Source organism: Pistacia vera, unplaced genomic scaffold (assembly GCF_008641045.1).
Source record: "Pistacia vera cultivar Batoury unplaced genomic scaffold, PisVer_v2 Contig154, whole genome shotgun sequence".
NCBI lineage: Eukaryota > Viridiplantae > Streptophyta > Magnoliopsida > Sapindales > Anacardiaceae > Pistacia > Pistacia vera.
In genome coordinates this window covers 1-24,858 of record NW_022195619.1, presented here as the reverse complement: position 1 = coordinate 24,858, position 24,858 = coordinate 1, and the positions used below count along the sequence as shown (strand labels likewise).

The window sequence follows — 24,858 nt, the reverse complement described above, 5'->3', positions numbered from 1 at the left end:
TTTTGTAATATAGATGATACAGATGAGGGAGGTCCTAGTGAACCACCCCCAAATTAGTTGTTTTGTAAAATGTAATTTGTAAATTAATTGTCAATTATTGCACTCTTTTTTCTTTACCAAGTTTTTCTCCCATTGGGTTTTTCTTGGTGAGGTTTTTAACGAGGCAATAATTGTTATAATTTCTTATTTTATTTTTTGATAAATGAATAATTTTTCTTATATTATAATTTTATTGTATCAAAATTGAATTAATATTTGAAATGTTAACAAACAAAAAAATTGAATTGAATTATTGATATTTGAAAAGTTAATTAAAAACAATTATATTTATAATTATTTATTTGAAAAGTTAAATAAAAAAAAAAAAAAAAAAAAAAAAAAGAAAATCGGGCTAACCCGGCCCAGCCCGCCACCTAACCCGGCGGGTTAGGGCTGGCGGGCCGGGCTGGGCCAGCCATTTTGAAGAAAATGGCGGGCCTAACCCGGCCTGCCTTTGCTGGCGGGCGGGTTAGGCCCGGCCCACCAAACAAAGTAACCCGCCGTGGGCCGGGTCGGGTCGGGCCGGGCGGGTTACTTTTCCACCTCTAATCTGAATCATACCATGTCTCTAGCTCAGCTGGAAAGGCATAGCCTAAACTGGGAAGTGCTAATTTGACCCACCTTACCCTCGTCGATTGGGGTTTTCACCCTAATTTTCTATTTCCTCTACTTTTACAATGAGTTGTGGGCCTCAACCAAAAGAAAAAAGAAAAAAAAAATCAAAAAATTATTTACTTTTTATCTGTCTTTGATGGTAGAAATAGAAGGAAATATGGGGTGCGTTTGGTTCCCTATTTCTATCCATATTCCCAATCTTATTCCCCAAATATTGTTTGACACATTATTCCAGAAATATTACTATATTTTTTTAATTGCTTTTAGACCCTTAAGTTTATTAATTTCATTAAACACCCACAGAAAAAATAGTTTAAAAATTAGCAAAAACACCCCCACCCACCCATTCTTGCCAGATTCCGGTAACCACCGTCGTTGATAGTCGGAATTTGTCACAACGTGTAATGCCCCACTCGAGGTACGTAGCTAATGTTTCTTATTTTGCTCTTATTTGAATTGAAATATTGTTAATATGGTTTGGTTGCCCTGAAATTGTAGAGACTTGGTGAAATTTTGGTGTTACAGACTTCGCCGGGGCGAAGAAGAATCTTCGCCACGGCGATGAGGTCCTGCAACCCACGGTGTAGGTTCTGTGATGTTTCGCCGGGGCGAAGAAATAGTCTTCGCCACGGCGAAGAGCCCAACAAAATGTGTATTAAGTTTCTAGAGAATTCTTCCTTTGGGTCACAATGACCATTCTATCCCTAATTAGCAGGAAAAGTGGGGAGTGAAATGCAAGGAAATTGCATGAAGAATAGTTTAAATAGGGGGTGCATTTGCAAAGAACTAAAGGGCAAATGTGGAATTCCTATGAAAGAGTAAGGGTAAAATGGGAAAAAGTGGAGAAAATATGAGATATTAAGGGTTTAACTTTAGAAACCCTTCATTCTTCTTCTTCCACCGCCATACTCATTCATCCTTTTCTCTCAACTTTCCATCCAATCCTTTAAGGATTCTAAAGGGCTTTTGAGTAGTTTGTGGGTAGAGAGGTGATCTTAGGCATTCTAAGGTAAGGACCTTTACTCTAGATGTAATTCTTTAGCTATAAAGGTGTTAAAGTCTTATTGTATTGTTGTTTAAAAGTGTAGAGAAAAGGCATCTACCAAAGGAAAAGAGAAGTGCCAGTGGAATCATACCATCACAAAGTAAGTAAATCCAACTCAAGCTAAAGTTTAAGAAATTCTTGAGTAGAGATTTAATTATGCATATATATATGATGCTTGTTGAGACATTGAGTTGAGATATATGTCTACTTGTTGAGAAATTGAGCTGAGAAGAGTATTCATGTTATGTTTGTTGGATACATTTCCTTTATAAGAAGTGTTAATATGTGATGAGTTGAGATGAAATTGGATGAGATTGAGTAAATATTTTGGGAGTGTTCTTTTATGATAGGGGTTATGCCCATGGAAGGGAGCTTACTCCCATTTTGGATGGTTAAAAAGAGAAATAGAGTTGTAGTTAGAGAAGAGTTTTTGTATGCACATGAGTTGTTTGATGAAATGCCTAAGAGAAGCATGAGAATGAATTATGAACTTTAATTCTTGCAATATTGCATATTGGCATTTCCTAAGTGTATTAATGAGCATGAACCATCCATATGCATTAATTGTGCATTAAGAAGTAGCTTGAGAAAGAGTAAAGAACTTTGTGAATAGACTACTTTAAGAGTTAAGCTACATGATGCTTATTAGCTAGAGAAAGAGTAGAGACCTTTGTGCTTAAACTACTATAAGAGCTAAATAAGAGAATAGAGTAGGTTGTGCGATGGGGAACCCGTGAGTGATGAGTAAAGTCATGAGAGTGGGTGCTTTGTGATCCCTAGCCGTGACTTCGGTCAGATGAGGCCGTGACCGTCACGCAGAGTGGAACATGAGGTTCCAGCCGTGCCTCCGATAAGAAGGGGTCGTGACATTTGGGAGATAGAGAGAAAGCATGTACACTCACATGGCCAAAGGTTCCGAATCCATGCATAACCGAATCCGATCGGTACAGAAATGAGTAGACGTCACGTAGAGCGGGAGAGTTCCCAGCCGTGCCTCCGGTAAGATGAGGCCGTGACATTCCCATGAGTAGAATGGGAAACAGAGAAATAGAAAGAATAGAAAGAGAAAATGAATAGAGTCACGAAGAGTGGGTTGAGTCCCCAGCCGTGCCTCCAGTGAGATGAGGCCGTGACATGCACCAGAGAGTGTATAGAAAAGAGTATGAGAAACAGAAACAGAAAGAGAACAGAAATGAGAAAAGAATAGCGTAAGGAAAGAATTAAGAGAAAGAGTTACGGAGATAGACGAGTAGAGGATTTGCTTACTAAGCATTAGTTGTGCTCACCCCGTTGTTTTTCTATGCTTTTGCAGGTTCCAGGTGAGTACGCAGTCGGATGGATGTCAGCGGGCGAGGGGGAGTAGTTACACTGTCCACCACACTTTTGAGAACTTTTATAAAGGATACTAACTTTGTAAAAGAATATGTATATGAAATGAAAGAAAAATTTTGGGCCCAACTATTTTTATTAATATACCCGTATTTTATATATGTGTTTTGATGAGTATAGTAGTATAAAGCAGCTATTACACAACGGCTTACATCTCAACCAGAACTGACCGATATTCACCGATCTGGCCTTTTCCAGCCAGATCCACAGTGGATCTGGATTTGGCTGGAAAAGGCCAGATCTGACCGTCGTTGACGGTCAACGACGGCCATTTCTTTGGCCTTCGCTGATGGCCAACGATGAGCTTTTGCGGTCATCGACGACCACATCTAGCTGTAGATCTGGCCTTTTTTGGCCAAATCTACGCTTTACGACACAAATCCGGCCGGTCTGTGTTGTAACGTAATTTTCCAGTCAGATTCCAACAGTGGTGGCCGGAATCTTGCACTGCGGGTGGTGGGGGTGTTTTTATCATTTTACAAAATTTTTATATATTGGGGTATTTAATTAAATTAGCAAACCTAGGGGGTTTTTTTTAGAAATTTTTAAATTTTACCTCCTAATACTCCCCTATCAAACTACCCAATATTATTCCCAAAATCCTATCCAAAATAATAAACCAAACGTACCCATGTATATCTGGTTTCGACAAGGCTTGTAATGGTAATGGCATATTTTTTTGCCATTAGTGGTGGTCTACCATGTAGAAGATAGTGGGTGTTGCCGTGTTCGTTGCTGTTGCTGTTGGTTATTATTTATTCTTTGTTCTATTTCAATTTCTTAATTAAATGAAAAAAGGAAGAAGGATAAAATGTAGTTTTCAAAAAAAAAAAAAAAAAAATTTGATGGAACCATAAATTTTAATTGAAAATAAGGGCTTTTTATTACTTTCAGAAAACCTCGAGGGCGTCTAGAATCGCCTCATCTCTTAGGACGTGGGCTTATAAAAACCCAATTAAACTTAGTGGAACATTAAGTTGGGGATGTAAAAGGTAAAAACCTTGAGCAAGGGTCGAGCTCGACCGGGCCAAGCTTGGGTTTATTTTTATGGGCCTTTATAAAACATTTTATGGGGCTATTTAGAGTTTTACAAAACCTTAATGGGTTTTTATTCTCCCTATGAGAGACAAGTAAGACACGCCACATGGTTTCTAAAAAGTATTATAATATATCCTCTTGTTAGGGGGTTTTTTAATACTTCTTTAAGGAGTAAATGATAATCTCAAGGGGATAGATAATAATTTTAAGGGGGTAAATGATAAATCCCAAACCGTAATTACATACTATGGTATGGGCTTTCCTACCAAACCCAGGCGAGGCCTCCCAAGGCCCGGTCGGGTTTTTCTTACATCGCTGTGACTTTAGGGGAGATATTTGAGAATTTCTGAAAGTATGGGGAGCAGATAGGACAGCTAAAACCTCAGTGGAGATGCAATAATATGCCAAAATAAAATAATAAAATGGGAAAAGAAAAAAGAAAAAATAAAAAAAGGGTGTATGAAAAGGAGAGGTGGAGAGTCCACAATAATTGGCATCAAATGCTTATGGAGATTCGCACTGTTGCTGAATTCCAAGATCTGGCAACATCAATTATTATATTTAAAAAAATATAATTAGCTTTTTGTTTGATTGGAAGAGAGAAAAAAGAAAAGAAAGAAGAAGCATAAAGTGTTAGCAGGAGGAGCAATACTAGTAAAATAATTTTAGTGTTTTAGTGAGAGAATAAAGTTTACACAGAAGAGCCAATTAGAGTTCCGTTGGAAAGAAAGTTGCCCGAAAAGGTAACTCAACAATCAAAATCTTGTTTTTAGGTTAGGTTTCAATTATGAATGGTGAATTGGTTTATGTTGTTGGTTAGATTGAAGTGAGAATTGGGAGAAAATGGCTGCTGAGTCATCAAAGACGACGGGTTTTGGTTTGAATCACAGCACCTGCAATTCAGAGTTGATTCCTAATCCTAATTCAAATCCTATGACTATGGCTTTTGGTATGGGTATGGGAATGGGCAATTACTTTGCTTCTTCGTCTGGCTTCATCCCTGGATTACTTCAACCTCCCAATTCTTCTTCTACTTCTACTTTTCTTGATTCCTTCGGCCTCAAACATGATACTGGATTGGCCGTCGACTGGTCTATGGATGAGCAGCTTAAATTGGAGGAAGGCCTTCTCAAGTAGGTACTTTTGTTTTGGGATTCGACATATTATAACTGCTTCCATGTATTAATTTCAATTAATTCTTTTACGTTTTGGCTTTTTCTGTATGTAGATATTCTGATGAGCCAAACATCATGAGGTATGTAAAGATTGCGGCTACTTTGCGTGACAAAACTGTCCGTGATGTTGCATTGAGGTGTAGGTGGATGACTGTAAGTTATTGCTCCTTTTAGTTTCATTCAACATTTCGAAATTTTGAAACGTCTCGGGTGTATTGTTGCTTGGCCTCATCTGTGGAACTGAAATAGTGTCCATTCTTTCAATTACTAAAACAATATGACAAGCAAGTTGTGAAGAGCTGTGAAATCCACTTTCATCTCATCAACTATTTACTCAATCAATTGAATTGGACTTCAACGGTGTTTTGGATTCAATTTATTATTATGTTTTTTTTTTCCACTTTATTTTCAAAATTTTGATGATGAAACAGCGTATTTGTTGGTTGCATTTTATGTTGGGTGATTCTCTTCTTATTTAAGGTCGCTATTTTTTTTTCTTCTATAGTTGGTTACTACCTCATGTTATCTTAAGATTATAAAATGGCAACCATTTTAATGTAGCAGCATTAGATATGCTGTTCTAAAGTTTTTTTTATTTATGATGGCATGGTCTGATTTCTTATGGGATATACTACACAGTAGGTCCTAAACTGCTAAGCATAATTATTTTTTATGGCTTGATATTTTTATTTATTTTTTATGAATGATACTAATGTACTAGGCTTTAATGGATTTTGTACTTCAACACTGGCATTGAAACTAGGGGTATACAATTCAAATCCATAGGGATTGTTTGAAGTTTAGAATTCTAATCTAAATATGAATTAATTTCATTACTAACCTAGTTCGCAAGATTGATTTTTAACTGGAAACAATATTAAATTAATCATGCAAAAACTAAATCTATGAATTAAAAGTAAAATTGATTACTCACCGTTAATAAAATCCATTTACTGATAACTTTTGTTACGTAAATTGCCTACCTTGAAAACCCTTAAAATATCAAGAACAATAAAGTTTAGCCAGGCCACTTTTGATTTCCTTGTATATGAATCCTGTGAGCTTCTTTTCCAATGCTAAATTTTCTTTGTTTAAAAGCATGTTTTATTTGTTCCATGTGTTAACTTCTCATTTCTCTTCATAAGGGCATTATTGTTTGTAAATGGTATGCAAGGGTTTTCAGCTTTGACTTCAAACATGTTGTTCCCATCGCAACAATAACTTAACTTTGTCTTGGCTTCAAACATGTAACATTTTGTTGTTTTTATAATTACAGATATATTGACCTAGTATATAAATTAAGCTATAACTAACTAAAATTAATTGAATAATGGACTAACAAATTAAATTATTAGGGTATAATTATGATATAAAATATGGTTACCACTGTGCTTTGGAGTATACTATAATTGATGAATACATATTCAGTTACATTTCATCCTTACCTTATCTGTATGATAATAATAGTGGCCTAGGTTTAGCTGGCTTGTCAAGAAGAGTAATGAGTTCTTTTTACTTCTTAATTTTCAAGTTTTGAATGGGAGAGGATAAGTTGTAATGGTTCATAACTGAAAGCATAGTAACTTCACTAAAAGTTTGAAGATGATCTGGATTGTTTTGTTAGTAAGAAAATGTAAGTGTTAGAGCTTAAGTTCTATTGTGAGTACGTACTTTTCAGTTTAAAGTTTTGAGTCAGGTGGTTATTTAATATGATATTAGAGTCAATGTTACCAAGTGGTCTTGTTTTTGGATCCCCTTATTATTAAATTAACTATAAGAAGTTGTGTTTACTTTTAGTAGTGGTTTTGTTCAGTTCTCGTGCAAGTTCATGTGAAAAAGACCTTAAATACCATTATAGGTTCATACCTATCAACTTAAATTTTTGGGTCAAGTGATCACTTTATAGTGAGAAAAGATTGAAAGGTTAAGAGAATTCTAATGAAAAATTTTGCTGAAACGTGTAATCCCGTTTATTTAAAATTGCTATGATATATATAGTACAATTCTGGTAACCGTTTTCAGTTGGAAAGCCTTCCAGTTGGATGGTGTGTTGAGACTTGTCACACCTTTTTCTCCTCTTGTTGCCGACTTGGCAGATCAAAAATACACTTGGCTATTTGTAATTGCATGAGGGACAAATGAAATATGGTCCCTGAAATAACTTTATTAAGCTATTACGGAAAAACCTGTCAATGTTCTATATGGTGCATTATCAGCTTGCTAAGTGTTGCTTCTATGTTTTGACTGACAAAATTGTTATTTTTCATAGTTTTTAGTGGTGAAATTCTCATAAACTTAGCCTCTATGTACTACATGCGTTTACTCAAAGTTAGAGTTAGATATCCTTTTTTTTCTTTTAAATGTAAAAGAGCTCATACAAACCTTTTACAGAGAAAGCGAAGAAAACCTGAAGAGTATAATTTTGGGAAGAAAGTGAATAGCAGGAAGGTATGTTGACTAATAAATTTTCATATGTTGCTTACTAATTTATTATCAATTTTTGTGACGATTAGTTGTCTTTTATTTTTAATGATGTTACCAANAATCCATAGGGATTGTTTGAAGTTTAGAATTCTAATCTAAATATGAATTAATTTCATTACTAACCTAGTTCGCAAGATTGATTTTTAACTGGAAACAATATTAAATTAATCATGCAAAAACTAAATCTATGAATTAAAAGTAAAATTGATTACTCACCGTTAATAAAATCCATTTACTGATAACTTTTGTTACGTAAATTGCCTACCTTGAAAACCCTTAAAATATCAAGAACAATAAAGTTTAGCCAGGCCACTTTTGATTTCCTTGTATATGAATCCTGTGAGCTTCTTTTCCAATGCTAAATTTTCTTTGTTTAAAAGCATGTTTTATTTGTTCCATGTGTTAACTTCTCATTTCTCTTCATAAGGGCATTATTGTTTGTAAATGGTATGCAAGGGTTTTCAGCTTTGACTTCAAACATGTTGTTCCCATCGCAACAATAACTTAACTTTGTCTTGGCTTCAAACATGTAACATTTTGTTGTTTTTATAATTACAGATATATTGACCTAGTATATAAATTAAGCTATAACTAACTAAAATTAATTGAATAATGGACTAACAAATTAAATTATTAGGGTATAATTATGATATAAAATATGGTTACCACTGTGCTTTGGAGTATACTATAATTGATGAATACATATTCAGTTACATTTCATCCTTACCTTATCTGTATGATAATAATAGTGGCCTAGGTTTAGCTGGCTTGTCAAGAAGAGTAATGAGTTCTTTTTACTTCTTAATTTTCAAGTTTTGAATGGGAGAGGATAAGTTGTAATGGTTCATAACTGAAAGCATAGTAACTTCACTAAAAGTTTGAAGATGATCTGGATTGTTTTGTTAGTAAGAAAATGTAAGTGTTAGAGCTTAAGTTCTATTGTGAGTACGTACTTTTCAGTTTAAAGTTTTGAGTCAGGTGGTTATTTAATATGATATTAGAGTCAATGTTACCAAGTGGTCTTGTTTTTGGATCCCCTTATTATTAAATTAACTATAAGAAGTTGTGTTTACTTTTAGTAGTGGTTTTGTTCAGTTCTCGTGCAAGTTCATGTGAAAAAGACCTTAAATACCATTATAGGTTCATACCTATCAACTTAAATTTTTGGGTCAAGTGATCACTTTATAGTGAGAAAAGATTGAAAGGTTAAGAGAATTCTAATGAAAAATTTTGCTGAAACGTGTAATCCCGTTTATTTAAAATTGCTATGATATATATAGTACAATTCTGGTAACCGTTTTCAGTTGGAAAGCCTTCCAGTTGGATGGTGTGTTGAGACTTGTCACACCTTTTTCTCCTCTTGTTGCCGACTTGGCAGATCAAAAATACACTTGGCTATTTGTAATTGCATGAGGGACAAATGAAATATGGTCCCTGAAATAACTTTATTAAGCTATTACGGAAAAACCTGTCAATGTTCTATATGGTGCATTATCAGCTTGCTAAGTGTTGCTTCTATGTTTTGACTGACAAAATGGTTATTTTTCATAGTTTTTAGTGGTGAAATTCTCATAAACTTAGCCTCTATGTACTACATGCGCTTACTCAAAGTTAGAGTTAGATATCCTTTTTTTTCTTTTAAATGTAAAAGAGCTCATACAAACCTTTTACAGAGAAAGCGAAGAAAACCTGAAGAGTATAATTTTGGAAAGAAAGTGAACAGCAGGAAGGTATGTTGACTAATAAATTTTCATATGTTGCTTACTAAATTATTATCAATTTTTGTGACAATTAGTTGTCTTTTATTTTTAATGATGTTACCAAGTTACCAATTATTTTCTTTTAGTTGAAGCTTTTAGAAATAGTTATGACTGACTTCTAAAGTCGATACCACCAACATTTCAGATTTACACTGTACAAAATATTAATGAACATGATATAGCAGAACTTTTGGTTTGTTTTTGAAATTTTTTGTTAAAAAGAATGATATCTAGGTAAGGGTTATATCTGTGAGTTAAAAACTAGTTGAAAGAAAGCACTATAACGTTAATTGACCCATATTGAGAGTGAAATTTCTGTAACAGCAAATAGAAAGGAGGAGAGTGGATTAGGTTTTCTAGGAATCACTCATTAAAATATTAGGAATTCCTCCTAAAAATTAGATACATCATGCATAAGAATGAGGCATCTCACCAGACATCAACAGTAAAGTTCCCAAGATGTTTCTTCAAAATTTCATTGCAAGAAAAACACTACTTCCATCTTATTGGCTCTGAAAGTACATTTTCTACCAAAGAAGCATTTAAAAAACCCATACCACATTCTAGCAGCGTAAAGATTAGGTTATGCAGTACGACGTAGAATCTGGAATAAACAAAAGAAATGTAAGCTGCTGGTGGAAGAGAAGCTTAAATTTTCCTGTCTTAGGAGGTTACTTAAGGGTGAAGGACTTAGTGGTTATGTAGTTGAAGCTAGAAAAGAATTTTGACTCTGAGATTAAAGAATCCTTCACGATAAGTATCCATTCTGCAAACTGGTTTCTGGGGTTCTTTTTCATTTTGCATCAGATGTCAGCAACCACTGTGTTGGCTTGCTGTCATGTTTAGTTGGCTGTATTCCTGCTCTGCTTCTGTGTTACTTTTACATGTTTGTTCAGGCTTGGGTTTCCAGTGAAAGTATGTATCTGTCACTTTGTTTTATTAAAAGAAATTCACCATTTTAAAAGGGATAGTTGCCATCCCATATTTTGTTCCCTTCCTCCCATCCAACTTTTTGACATTATCTACAATTTTTTTTGCATATAAAACTTGTATCTTTAGTTTCATACTACAGGTGTATTGTGAGAAATATGTTTACTCTTGATATTGGGAGAAATAGCAGTGCTCCTTTATTTTCTGAGCTCTCATCCTACCAGTAAATTAAAATTGGCTGTTAGTGATAAAAATTGTAGCACCGCAGATGGGATTCCCGTTTTAATTTATTTAATCAATTAATGTTTTTAGGATGTAATGTTGATTGAAGAACCAGTATTCTAAAGATCATGCTTCTTCAGGATAAGCTGGTGGAATTGAACTCAAAGACGAATATACCTTTAGCTCATTCACAGAACATGGGTTCCTATCCTCTCTTAATGCACCATATGGGCCAGAATGGACCTTTTCCTTTCGAAGGTTAGTATGTTATACATTCAAACTGGAGACATGTCCATTTCCAAGTTATTGTTGATTAAATCATGAAATAAATAAACACGTGTATATATTTCTTGTTTTTCATGCTCTCAAGGTTTTTGGTTATGAAAACTGGTATCCTAATCTATGCAGTTAGTGTGCAATAATAGTATAGATAAGATAAATTTATTTATTTATTTTTTATTATTATTATTATTATTTGCCTTTCTGCTGATTTTCTTCTACTTCTTTTTTGCCTGTTATTTTTCTTTTAAAGGACTGTTATTTTTTTTTTTTGAGATAAAAATGAAATACAAAATGATAGTCATTACATTTACAGAGGAATTTCTTTTTGCAAGAATGAAATGCAATGCTTCAAACAACTCTGGTTGTCGAGATTATTTGTTTCATATCATACCATACTAGTTTTTTAAGTTTCAATGTATGATTGTAGGACTTCTTGAAATCAATTTTGATAACCATTCCTTCAATCATTTTCTTTCTACAATTTTCAACAAGTTCATTGGCAATCAAAATAGCATAAAAGATCTGACTTGATAAAATCTGATCTGGCAGTAGGGATGGGGTCATTCGAACATCTTTCTATCTTAGGGAAAGGACTTTGGCTATTATCTTGTACAAGCTTGCCACAAGACCAATGGGCCTAAATCAGCTATATTAACATATTCTTTTTTCTTTGGGATGAGGGAGATAAACGTTTAGGTAGTGTTTGTAATTATCACAATTTTATCATTAAATTTATTAAATAATTTCGCCACATCATCATTAATAGAATCCCACACTTTGATAGACAGCTAGAGAGAACCTATCCAATCCCAGAGCCTTATCTGGAAAGCAATGAAAGTTGACCTATTTAACTTCTTCACATTTTCTCTATGAACAACTGGTCTGTGTCTCCCTTGTGGTTTCCCATGAAAGCGCATATTCAGTTTTCTAACAATTCCTCAGGAAGCATTGATGATTGCTTCTCAATATGCCTATGTGCCTGGATAACAATTCCTTCACTGATCTCTGGTTTATGAGTTAAATTTTAAATTTTCCTCTCAATCTTATGGAGCAGCCTTATATTGTTGTTAAATTTTTTATGCACAATTGACCTTTGCTTTTATCTACACACATTTTTTGCTCTGATGATTAATTCCTCCAATCTGCTACTAGCTTTTGCTTCTCTCCATGCACAATGCANCATTTTAAATTCTATTTCATAATGTTATCTTAATTTCAATAATAATTATTATTGAATATTTCTACTAATAATTACATTATTTATATAATTAATTAATTGTAATAAGCTTGAAAGAAAAATATATTCGTTATTAAAAAAATTAATTTTAATCAATGATTTAAAATTTTAAATAAATATATTGTGAATAAAAGTATTTATTATTATTCAGTATAATATTACTGATGTTAGATAATAAAATTAAATCAAGTATATTTATATCTTATGGGCAAAACAAGTAGCACAATATCTTTGAATCCGTTAATTTAGGAAACACAATCTAAGAAAATAATTAAGCCTCCAAACAAGACAAGTCCAAATCTCTATCATCTCAATGAAAGTGGAAGATTAAATACATCATTATTGAGTATCCATTAACTTTATGTTTTTCACCCTATGTTGTATCACAAATATTCCCATATCACAAACCATGACTTAAAATTGCAATATTGGATTCAAAAAACGTGAACAAGGATGTAGCTACGTTAGGCCTCACGTAAATTCTTAAAATAATATATAAATAAACCATCTTATCCCAGTATTTTATTTTTTGGGCTCCCCTTATTTGTTAATTCTTACACTTTGAACCCTCTAATATTAATTTCCAATTTCATTTTATTTTTTAATCCTTTGCGTTTACCAAAGAGTAACTTTTAACCCTCTAGGAGGCGTTTGGTTGGGAGTTATCTCTTATAACTAAGATAATGTCATTTTATACTACTTAGATCACCACATTTAGTTGTCAAATAATATAAGATTCCGGTAATATTTCAAAACCAATAGTAATTACTGTTGGTTATATAGGAGGTAATTTGAATACTACCATTTTTTTAGATATTTTATGATTACCAAGTAATCTTAATTTTGTTACAATTTTACCCTTAATTATTAAAAAAAAATTGGACAATAATGCCCTTGTTTTGAAAACAATTTACAAAAATATTCATGGACTATTTTATCCTTATATACAGAATTTTTAGGACATAAATACTCTTGAACTTGAAAAAAAAAATACCCAAGACTGGTGGCCAAATCTAGCCACCACTGTCATTGGCTAACAGCCGGCCCTGCCCGTGGGCGGCGAACGAGTGGCCTAATCTGGCCGACTGTGGACAGAAATGGCTAGATTGCCATAAATCTAGTCGAAAACGACCAGATCTATTCTTGTTGTTAACAGTCAAATCTTTGGTCGTCGTCAACAAAAAACAATTAGATTATGGCCATTAACGATAACCATATTATGGCCGTTATCGACGGCTAGATCTTTGGCCATAGATTTAACCGTTTATGGCCAGATCTAGCTGGTGGTGGCCAACGACCGACAGTGGTTTGGGGTGGGTAGGGGTGATTTTGTTAGAAATTAATTTTTTATGTGGTTGGAGTGTTTTAGCAAAATCTCAAAATATAAGGGGTTAAAGATGATTCAAAAAATAATATTATATTAATATGTAAAATGAGGGCAATTTAGTAATCTATATAACATACCCACCAATTTATTCCTCCCAATTAAACGTATCAATATAATAGACCCCCATTAATTCATTTTAACCTAACCAAATACATTTCCTTAAACATTCTCAGTAATCTTCAAGGTAATATATTTTTCTATTAATATAACATTTCAGGTGCGTTTGGTTCAAAAAATGTTGTATTACTGGGAATGTTATATTAATGGAAAGAAAGATTACCTTGAATATTACTAGGAATGTTTAGGGAAATGTGTTTGATTGGTTGAAATAAGTGGGTATGTTATATTAATATATTTGGTTGGGAGGAATAAATTGATGGATATGTTATTTAAATTACTGAATTGTACTTTAATTAAATATTATATAACCCCCTACATTTAAAAACTTAGCAAAAACAATCTCATAATAAAAGTTTGGAAAATCAAAAATCCACCCCCACCAACCCAGTCACTGTCGGCCGCCCACAACCACTATCGACTGCCTGCAGCTGGTAACCTAATGGTGCACGGAAGGCCAAAAATGGCCTCAATGCGCCGATATGGCCATTTCTAGTCGAAAATGGCCAGATCGTGACAAATCTGGTCATCAATGGCCAGATCGATAACCGTTAACGGCCACAGATAATCGCCATTACAACCCCTATAAATACAACGTAAAATCTAGAAAAAGAGAGATTCGCGGGGGGGGGGAGGGGGGGGGGGGTGTGATATAAATAAGGGGAGTAAAAGAGAATGATTGCTTGATCAAAACCTCTATAAACACTCAACTCAATAAAAAGAAATAGTGGATGTTGCTCGATTCCTTGCTCAGCCAAAACACTATGCAAAGCTCGCCTATTTACTTTCACTGTCAATCGCTATAGCTTTGATTCTGATCATCTAATCATCCGCGCTCGTCCTTGCTGATCCCCAGGATCACATGCATCTTACTCGGTTCCTACTAGGGGTCAACTGAGTTTATTGGTTGATGTGTGTTCTTGTCTCGACACTATAGTCCGTAGGAATTTCGTATCAACATAATTTATTTTTCTTCTTATTATTTTTTTCTATCTCCAAGTAAAGAAATTTTACTAGAGTTAGCTTTCAAAAACTATTGACAGTTGACGAAATATGGTTTTTTTTTTTTTTTTTTTTTCTACTGGGGGTGTCTAAGCCCGCTTACGTGCACCTCGACCAATCCCTTGACCCCAAACAAGTCTTTCGATAGGGCAAGCCTTGTGGTCCGTGGAACAATATAGCAACCGTTCTTATGATCGAACGAGACACAAGGGGAGCAAACCCCTTGGCCCCAAGCCTTTACCACTTAGCCAACCCATTTTGGTTAAACCCACCCAAATTCCTCTCGTCCTTTTATTTTTACTTCTCCAAACTCTTAAGTTTGTTTTTTTATTTATTTTCTTTAAAGTTCCTAGCTTACAAGTTCCGTTTTGGGGTGAGTGGAGTTCATCATGGCTGTTGATTCTCTAACGGAGAGACGTTTTCATTAAGATCGACGGTGATAAAACAACAATCACGACCAACAACAACAGCATTTTGCGAGAGTCAAGTTTTGATTTTTGGCAAGATAGAGACTAAAACAAAAACAAACCTGAAGAAGAAGAAGAATAAGGAAGAAGGGAAGAGTAGAAGAAAGAGGAGATTTTGATTTCATGAATGTGGTGCAAGAATGAAAGATCCACCCTCGAAGTTGATTGGTCAGTTTTTGCATAAGCAGAAAGTTTAGGTGAGATCTCTCTGATATGGACTTGGACATGGAGAGCTTTAACAACAAGGGTAGCTAGTGATGAGAGAGTTACGAATTTGGGGATTTTGAGACTTGGACTTGAGATCGAGACAGTTATGAATTGGGGGTTTTGATTTTTTGCAATTACCGATTTTGGCCATCTATAATCAAATCGAAAAACCGGTTCAAAGAAATTCTTGAACCGAAACCAAACCATTTTCACTAAAAAACCGATTTTTGGTCCAGTTATTGGTAAATCGGTTTAGTTTAGTTTACAGATTTTTTTTAACAGCCTTACTAGTGTAAAGGCAAACCAAGAGGGTTGTGCATGGCTTCAATCCACAGTCCCGAGTGGTTTGATTTTCTGTTGGACGCAAATGTAGTACTTTTACCCATGATTTACCTACGGGGTCGCGGCTACCCTATTATTTTTTCATAGTGATGAGGGTGTCTTCTAAATTGACAAAATTGTACAGATTTACTGCATATATTGTACCAAGTGAACATTTATAATGAGTGAATTATAACATTTTTATTATGTCAAATAAGATTTATAGAATACCCAACGTATATGATATTTGTTATTAACATTCATTTTTAAAGTTGAAATAGTGTTTTTCATAGTCAAACATAACCCTCCGTTTGTTTCGTTATTTTCCCACTATCCTATCCAATCTTATCAAAATACATATTTGTTTTAATATTCAAAATTCTCTTCAAAATCCAATCATATTATGTTCAACTCAAAACATTAACAATTACCTTTCTCAATAAAAGTTTTGAAATTAACAAAAACACCCCCACCCACCTAAGCCACTATTACCCGCTAAAAGCCACCGTTGGCGCCATAACGACACACAATTGACTAGATTTGGCCATTCGTGTTCTGATCCCATAAATTATTTTCAAATACAATTGATTAAAATTAGAATAAATCAAAAGTAATTACATTTTGTGTTGAGACAAAATCCACTATGGGCACATGACTTGCAACCATGAGGAAAACTCCTTGGAATGGGCGAGCAAGGAATGGCCTCAAACCACTCACTCAATTCTCTCCCATTGGCTTCTTTTGTTTAGGCAAGTAGATATGTTACACCCTGGATAATACACGTGTCACTCTTATAGGGAGTACGGACCATTTTGTAATATGTGAAATAAAGGACAATAGTGCATAACAGAATGTTAGAGAAAATATCCTGTGGTCCTCCCCTCTCACTCTCAATGTCACAGGATACACGTGTTCTAATCTTTGTGGTGTGATCTTTGGGGATTGTTAATCTTGATAATGAGATTCAAGGTATATTATGAGCCATTTGAAGGCAATTTAATTGAAGCTCATTTAAGCTAATCTTTCTCTTATAAAGGTTTTGAAATTCATCTCCTTCCTCTTCACACTAAACTTATCACCATTGTTAATCTCCTTTGAGTTTTTGTTAAGCATTCTACTACTTTAGTGTTTGAGAGCTCATGTTAGCTATCACTAGGGGTGTAGTCGAACCGAGTAGCTCGTGAGCTACTCGGGATCGACTCGTGACGAACTCAGGCTCGACTTATCAAAAATAGAGTAGTTCACGAGTTCGAGCTCATCTTCAAGCTCGGGAAAAATGTCGAGCTTTTTGGGCTCGATTCGAACTGCTCGTGAACTTCTGAGAAACTCGAGCTACACGCTTTTCCCCAAAGCCCATGGTTACATGCTTTTCCCCAAAGCCATCACCGCATCCGATCTCCACAATCGCCTCCTCTCCTCTTGGAATTCCACTTTGATCCTCTTCTCTCCACCCGACTCACTCATCTCTGCTCTCGATCTCTCCTCCCACTCCCTCCTCTACCATGTGTCGCCTCTCAAACTAGCCATGTCACACCTCCAAAAGTTGAGCTCCAATGGAGGCTCCTATGTCGACACGCTCCTTCCTCGCCATCGAATTGTGATCGAAAACACTCAGGTTTTTTTGAACGACGTCGTTTTAGATTTTGTTACGGTTGATAGAGTGAAGCTTTTGATTCCGGATCTTTTCATCGGGACTGGTGTAGCAGTGCATGGACTCGACGAGATTCTTGTTTCCGGGTAGGTTCGATTCTGAGGATGATAAAGAGGATTACACTGACGATCATCACCTACGGCTTGTGTCGCCATCGGCGAGTTGTCCTAACTACGAGATTGTGGCTCCAACCATAACACTGGTGAAGCTGAAACGTTTCTTGAGTTCAAAGAATCGACGGAATCCGAGAGGATCTCACCATAATGGCGATAAAACTGGTCATGGAAAGTTTTTGAAGTTCAAGAATTGGATTGGTCAGTGATTTTCTCAATTAAAGTGTTGTTTGTTTACCGAGAAAGTAGAAGGAAAAAAATAGAGAAAGTTCGTGAATCTGTTTCAGTTTTATTTATATTTCCTCAAGAACCGAAGGGAGAAGTTGTAGAGAATGAACGTGTTTAGGTGTATTGCATAAGAGAAATTCTCAGCTATAATAAATAACCAAGCCGAGCCGAGCTTGAGCTATTCATTTTCTTAAACGAGCCGAGCTCGAGCTCGTGTGCCAGAGCTCGCTGAGCTCGAGCTCAAGCCTTCTACCAATACATCCGAGTCGAGCTCGAGCCAGCCATTACTCGGCTCGGCTCGGCTAATATGCACCCCTAGCTATCACCTTTGTCGACCTGAGCCTCTAAACCTCATTTGTTTCTTCTCTGTAGAGACTCCTGGAGTGTCTGAGGAGAAAACCACCTCTGAAACACCATTTCACTAGCATTAATCTATCAATTCTAAACCATTTTACTTGTTAATTGTTAGAGACATTTTTAGGTGTTAACATTTTGTATTTATGACAGCAGTCATTTTTCTACATTGATGAACAAATTTACATTACTCTATTATATTTTGATAAAGCTATAATAAAATTCTGGCTAGGGCATTGCTCATGGATCTAATTATAAATAAATTTTATACTAAATATAGTATACGATACTATTTGCTAAAAGCTGTAAATGTAAAACTAATATGGTCTCAATTGGTGTCTGATCTATATTCCAGTGGCTTTAGCTTCTATCAATTATTGGGCCTTGTGAAGGCGGTTTTGTTTGTCTGGTTTAGATCTCTGTCTTCCCTAAATAAGATCATAGTTGTCAAATCGCGTATCGTATCGTGTATCGAAAACTTAATTTTTTTGAATCATGTATCACGTATCGTATCGTATCGTAGGATACGTATTTAAAAAAAAAGTAATAAAATAATCAAAATTTTCTAAAAATTAATATCATCCCAAAATTAATTAAAGAATTTTGTCGTATTATTGACTTTAAATTATGGTATGACATAATCAAAATTAATCACAAAATTAAGAATCTATATCATTTTCTCTTTAACTTTTCATATCATTTTCAAGATCAATGTTAATATCTATATCTCCATTTGTATTATTATTATCATGCAAAATGGGCAACACATGTTCCTCTTCATTTTCTCCATGCAAAATGGGTAAATTTGGGCAGGTTTTAGTGAACCGGGTTGGGTGGCTTGGTTTCGACCCGAAAGATTTTTGGGCCTTTGGCCCAAGTTAATAAAGTCGTATCGATTTGTATCGATATTTTTTAGGATACAAACGGATACGTATCGTATCGTAGGATACATATCAACGTATCGAAAAGTTTAGGATACACTCTCTGATATGTATCGTTGGCATCCTGTATCTAATCGTATCGCATGATACGTATCGGATATCGTAAGATACTAACAACCATGAACAAGATCATTAAATTTTAGAAAATTTTGTAAGAATGTAAGAAAGAGACGTGATCTTTAGCCCATTGATCAATATTTCCTCTGTTAAATAAATCTTTATTATTATGATTATATATATATATTAAATCACTTTAAACTTTATTTAATATCAAAAATAGTTGTGCTTAATTAGGGATTTTTTTGCAACCCTTTTGGCCAATTTCAAACTTAATTCGAGTTTTTGTTTACACTACTTTTTCCAAATTTCAAATTCAGTTGGGGTTTTTTTATTTATATTATTTTTCTCTAATTTCTTAATTAAGATTTTGGTTTATACCCTTTTTCTTAATTTAAAATTTACTCTTTTTATCCTGATAATTTTATGAGACTAAAAATCACTTTCCTACTATGAACATTGCTAACCCATATTAATCTATTTTAATGGATTTGTTTCACAGTTATGAATAAAAATAATATAATGTCTAAGATTTGTTAGAGATAATAATTGCTCAAAACCCCTAAGAAGGTTGACATGCAATTTTTGTCCAATTTAAAATGTAAGACGGTCTTAATTAATGAAATTCTGAAAAAAAAAAAAAAAAAAAAAAAGGCAGCCGTCCAGGAACGTCATGTTAAATAATTAAATCAATACTAAAATTGATTAGTACTTCTCAGTGACTTTTTTAACCCAATTATTTTTTGTGGACAATGTTGATTTATTAATGTTATTTTTTATATATGAAGGACATAGGATTAAGAATGAATTGATCAGCAAGGGATAATTAACCAAATTAAATTAATGAAAGGATGTTGGTTGTACAAAGTGTTAAGAGAGCCTGCACGCACGTCAACAATCAAATAAATTATAAACAACTATAAGTTGAAAAACGATCACCTTCGTGAGGGTCACGAAGGCATTTTCTGGTGAAGAGATATAGCATATTGCACATTATATAAAGGAAAGGAATGCAAGTCAATGGGCAGCATCCTTCCATCCCAGACTTTGTAATTACAAACCATGGCCTCGTTTTCTGAATCATTAAGCTTTATCTTCTTCTTGGTGATATGTATGTTAGCAATCTTGGGCAGATCGAGCGGTGCTGGTTATAATGTTCGTTTCAAATCAAGTAAATGGTCTCAGGCTCATGCTACCTTTTATGGTGATGAGTCTGCCTCTGAGACAATGGGTATGTCATTCACATCGATTGCTCCCTTTTTTTTTTTTTTTTTTTAAACTCTACTTAAATAAGTTGTACCAAACAGACCATTAAAAAGATAAATACCTTACCGAAAATACTTGTGTGAATTAATTTACAGGGGGAGCTTGTGGGTACGGAAACTTATTCAATAATGGTTACGGGACAGATACAGCTGCTTTGAGCACAACATTGTTCAATGATGGATATGCTTGTGGGACTTGTTACCAAATAAAATGTTACCAGTCCACTGCATGCTATAAAGATGTGTCATTCACCACGGTTACAGCAACAAACATTTGCCCACCAAACTGGGCTAAGGACTCTAACAATGGTGGGTGGTGCAATCCTCCTCGTGCACATTTCGACATGTCCAAACCTGCTTTCATGAAGATTGCTCAGTGGAAGGTTGGCATTATCCCCGTACTCTACCGCCGGGTGCCATGTGTGAGGAGCGGAGGGCTTCGATTCCAATTCCAAGGGAATGGTTACTGGTTGTTGGTTTATGTGATGAATGTTGGAGGAGGTGGAGACATTGCCGAGATGTGGGTTAAGGGAAGCAGAACTGGATGGATTAGTATGAGCCATAACTGGGGGGCCTCATATCAGGCTTTTGCAACTCTTGGAGGCCAATCTCTTTCTTTCAAGATCACTTCATATACAACCAAGGAGACTATTATTGCTTATAACGTTGCTCCTTCCAATTGGAATGTAGGATTGACTTACAAGTCAAAGGTTAACTTCCACTGATCAACAATTACTTCACCAGGACTACCTTTTTTTGTTTTCCTTTCTTTTTCAACCCCAGATATGTCCATCCATCCACTCATTGCTTTCTTTTTGGAGATTTGATTGAATATAATCGTTTTGTATGTTCACATCTTATGTATATTAGAGCAGATTGATCGTACTCTGCCATGTCAAAGTATTCAACTACTTGTTTTAATTAAGTTGGGTACTTGACTAAAGTTCATATTAGTAGGTGTTAAATTGCTTGCATGATCTCTCTATTCTAATTTCTCACTAATTTGGATACAATAATGCCTATACATACAAAGTAAACATTACAAATGATGTGATTGATTATGCGTTAATGATATATTGATGATAAGAGAATTAAATAAGTAACTTCCTGTAATCAATGTAATGCAGACATATAAATTATTACATCATTTATATATAAGTTTGGGGTCTCATATTTATATGCATAGTATTATTGATTTAAATATTATTGCTTCAGTCCAATATGGCCACTAAAATATATATATATATATATATATATATATTTTATGTTTAGGGCTGGTGGGAATGAAAGCAAAAATAGTTTCCATTTAAATAAACTGATTAATTCATGGGTGAAAAGATTTTACCAAGAATTAATTCTTAAACCGATCCTAACAGATATCTTTTTTCATTAATTAGTGGCCAGAGACATGGCGTGCACTTCATCATTAGAATCATAGGCATTAAGGAACTTTGAAGAGGACACAACTTTGTGTTAGGTGATTTTAGTCAACGGTTCATGTCAATATATATTTTAACTTATATAAAGTTATTTATGGTGAGATAATTTAGTTTTAAATATCTTTTACGAAGGAAACAAATGAGTTTAATCCTTAGTGATTTTAAGGAAAATAAAAGTTGGAAACCTCGATATATGTTAGTGAAAAAGAATGATCAATTAGAGTTCAGATAAAGCACCATGCCTTGTAAAGAAATTAAGAAAAAGGGCTAGTCATGGGTTGACTCCATGTGAAAATTGAGTCAGGGTTAGCTAACATGAGACCCACAAAGTTGTTGGAGTGGGAGACATGTCAGCGACACAATTAGAGGATTGCCTATTCATCCCCAAAGAGGAACTTTGCCTTCTCTCTTTTAATTCACCAAGCACGCCAATTGTTTATTTTCTTTGACATCATCAGCCCATGCTCCAAATCATTTCTCCCTAACCCATTTCCTTTTATCTTCTTAATTTTTGGTAATGTATTCCCAATTTTCTGAAGAAGTAAATACACAACATCATCGTCAAATATTTGACACTTCAGTTATTAGTTAATAGAGAAGATCATCCATCAAGCGCAATCTTTTCTCAATCTTTGATAAAAACCACCTAACTGTATATAATAGACAAACCAAAGAAGAAAAAAGAAAAAGAAAAACTTTTTTCTTTCCTTTCCCTTAAATCCAAAGTTTCTCTATACTATAAAGTAAACCAAACTGAAAACAGTACAAACTTTCTCCTTTCCAACTTCATTCCTGTTACATCTACAGAAAACAAGAAGCAGATACAGATCCAGAGCTAGTTTTCAGAGAAAACTAAGAAAAAACCAAACTTCGATTCTAACCAACTTTAAGCGAAGCACAAGTCTTCAGATGGGCTCTCTTTTCTTTCTGGGATTGTTAATTATTTCAGTAGCATCCATAAAAACTGAAGCTCAAGGGATCAAATCAGTTCGACTTCTTGATCTTGTCATTAGGGACTACACATTCAAGTCCTTAAACAATCAGTTGAAGACGGGAACACTTCACAATGTACATCTACCGGCAAATCTCTCCGGCATCAAAGTGGACACAGTGAGATATAGATGTGGCAGTCTGAGAAGATACGGCGCAAAGGTTAAGGAATTCCATATAGGAATTGGCGTAACTGTGCAGCCATGTGTGGAGAGAGTTATGGTAGTTAGGCAAAACCTTGGCGATAACTGGTCCTCTATATATTATTCTAACTATGATTTATCTGGTTATCAACTTGTGTCACCTGTTTTAGGCCTCCTAGCTTATAATGCTGGTACCAATATCGGTTTCAATAACCGTTTTCAGCTTGGAATTCTCGCTAATCAAAAGCCCATTACCATAGACTTCAGAAATATTACTGGAAATGGAGTTTCCAATACATCAGGAATCAAGCCATTGTGTGCTAATTTTCAAGGAGATGGCAAAGTGACACTAACAAAGCAGGTATCACCCTATGTTTGTGTAGCAACGAAGCATGGCCATTTTGGTTTGGTTACGGCTCATCAGTCACCACCACCGCCACCGCCACAAACAACAGAATTTAGTAAGAAGAAGATTAGCCGATGGAAACTTGCAGTGGGCACTACAGTTGGTTCTGCAGTGGGTGCATTTCTTCTGGGATTGCTTTTGGTGGCAATGTTTGTTAAGGTAAAGAAGAAGGCAAGAATGGAGGAGTTGGAGAGGCGGGCTTATGAAGAAGAGGCTCTTCAGGTTTCAATGGTTGGGCATATCAGGGCTCCTACAGCATCAGTTACAAGAACATTTCCAACAATTGAACATGAGTACATACCTTACTCTTCTTGAACTATTTTTCCCTTTTTAACCTATTTTATGTATGATTATTCTTTTTGTAACATTTGTTGAGAAGAAAGAAAACAGGGAGAACTCTGTTTCTTGATCTCTGATTATTCATTATTCCTATTTCTCAGGTTTGGGTTTTTTTTTTGGTTACTGAAATTGGTTTCAAATTAAATTGATTATAAGTCATGAACTGGAAGAGATGTGATTTAGAATCTCTAATTACCTGCTAGTTTACAAACAGTGATTGAAGTTCCAATTTACATGAGAATAATTGAATGTTGTTTTACTCAAATCTTCCAAAAAGTAATTTCGTATTTGATGTTCAATATAGTCTAAATTTGATTAATTTAGCTAATAAAGGCCATCCGGTATCACATTCTGAGAACATTTTCCTTTCCTCCGGACTGTTTAAATCCCAGTAATTCTGCTCTCTTTCTCTATATATTGTTGCCGGGTGATTGTAAAAAGAACAACTTGATTCATAATGTTTCTTAAATCAGAAGAATGAATAATTACTTTGTAATCACACCTATGCTTGGCACACATTGACTTTCCTTTTTTCCTTTCCAGGGTCTAAAATCATTTTTGTGGACCAAAGAACTAAACGTGCCACTTTAATCCATCATTTTGTTTTTGGTTGGGAGATTAACATTAAAACCTTCAATTGTTTACTAATAAGATGAAATATATTTACCCATGAGATTTCATTTCTTTACTCGATTCCAATAAATAAACAAGTAAAACATGGCCTTTGAGTAAAACTCGGGGGCTAAATTCAAGAAATAGTTCAGCTTTAATGGTCCTTCTCAACCACATAACAAGATAAGCTTTTACTTCATATTCAACAATGTAGGGAAGAATGTAAGTAAAAGTGAAGTATTCTAGACCAAGCTACGGATGTGTTTGTTTTTTACCACTTAAATCTTGGATCTAATTAGAATTGGAGTTTTGATTATTTATTTTTTCAAATTGGCACTTAATTTAGCAATTTTCACTTCATAGAAAAAGTCAAATTTCACGACTTAATTCTGAAAAGTTTTTATAGACATATAAATGTAATTACCTAAAATGCCCATAATCATAATAACTTTAAACTTATCAATAAAAATGTTAAAGTTTTTATTTACAATACTTTTAAGCTAAATTATATTGATTACTCATTAATGCAGTTCCCAATCATTGGAAGCCGGTGGTGGCCGCTGGATTCCAGTGGTCGGTAAAATTTTACAGTGATATTGGTAT

The 24,858-nt window shown here is 34.6% G+C and overlaps 3 protein-coding genes across 3 annotated transcripts; all 3 read left to right on the top strand.

Annotated features, from left to right (window-relative positions):
- The first annotated feature begins 4,610 nt into the window (after window positions 1-4,610).
- Window positions 4,611-11,119, top strand: LOC116124609. Its single transcript, XM_031410340.1, has 6 exons — window positions 4,611-4,869; window positions 4,947-5,259; window positions 5,355-5,454; window positions 9,459-9,515; window positions 10,838-10,955; window positions 11,106-11,119. Exons 2-6 carry the CDS (start codon window positions 4,970-4,972, stop codon window positions 11,117-11,119), a joined length of 579 nt encoding a protein of 192 aa, XP_031266200.1. The 5' UTR covers window positions 4,611-4,869; window positions 4,947-4,969.
- Window positions 11,120-20,094: 8,975 nt separating this feature from the next.
- Window positions 20,095-21,268, top strand: LOC116124662 (expansin-A7-like). The gene is made up of 2 exons (XM_031410384.1): window positions 20,095-20,292; window positions 20,423-21,268. The coding sequence occupies exons 1-2, from the start codon at window positions 20,124-20,126 to the stop codon at window positions 21,049-21,051; spliced, it is 798 nt and encodes a 265-aa protein (XP_031266244.1). The 5' UTR covers window positions 20,095-20,123; the 3' UTR covers window positions 21,052-21,268.
- Window positions 21,269-22,497: 1,229 nt separating this feature from the next.
- On the top strand, window positions 22,498-23,807 carry LOC116124664. The gene has a single exon (XM_031410387.1). The coding sequence runs from the start codon at window positions 22,675-22,677 to the stop codon at window positions 23,617-23,619; it is 945 nt and encodes a 314-aa protein (XP_031266247.1). The 5' UTR covers window positions 22,498-22,674; the 3' UTR covers window positions 23,620-23,807.
- Window positions 23,808-24,858: the final 1,051 nt, after the last annotated feature.

What these genes read in the sequence shown, in the direction of transcription:
- LOC116124609 (XM_031410340.1), top strand. Translation starts at nt 4,970, where the DNA reads ATGGCTGCTGAGTCATCAAAGACGACGGGTTTTGGTTTGAATCACAGC. An exon ending in TGAGGTGTAGGTGGATGACT is followed by an intron (nt 5,455 to 9,458) that starts GTAAGTTATTGC and finishes AACCTTTTACAG; the next exon opens with AGAAAGCGAAGAAAACCTGA. An exon ending in AGAAAGTGAACAGCAGGAAG is followed by an intron (nt 9,516 to 10,837) that starts GTATGTTGACTA and finishes ATGCTTCTTCAG; the next exon opens with GATAAGCTGGTGGAATTGAA.
- LOC116124662 (XM_031410384.1), top strand. Translation starts at nt 20,124, where the DNA reads ATGGCCTCGTTTTCTGAATCATTAAGCTTTATCTTCTTCTTGGTGATA. An exon ending in GTCTGCCTCTGAGACAATGG is followed by an intron (nt 20,293 to 20,422) that starts GTATGTCATTCA and finishes ATTAATTTACAG; the next exon opens with GGGGAGCTTGTGGGTACGGA.
- LOC116124664 (XM_031410387.1), top strand. Translation starts at nt 22,675, where the DNA reads ATGGGCTCTCTTTTCTTTCTGGGATTGTTAATTATTTCAGTAGCATCC.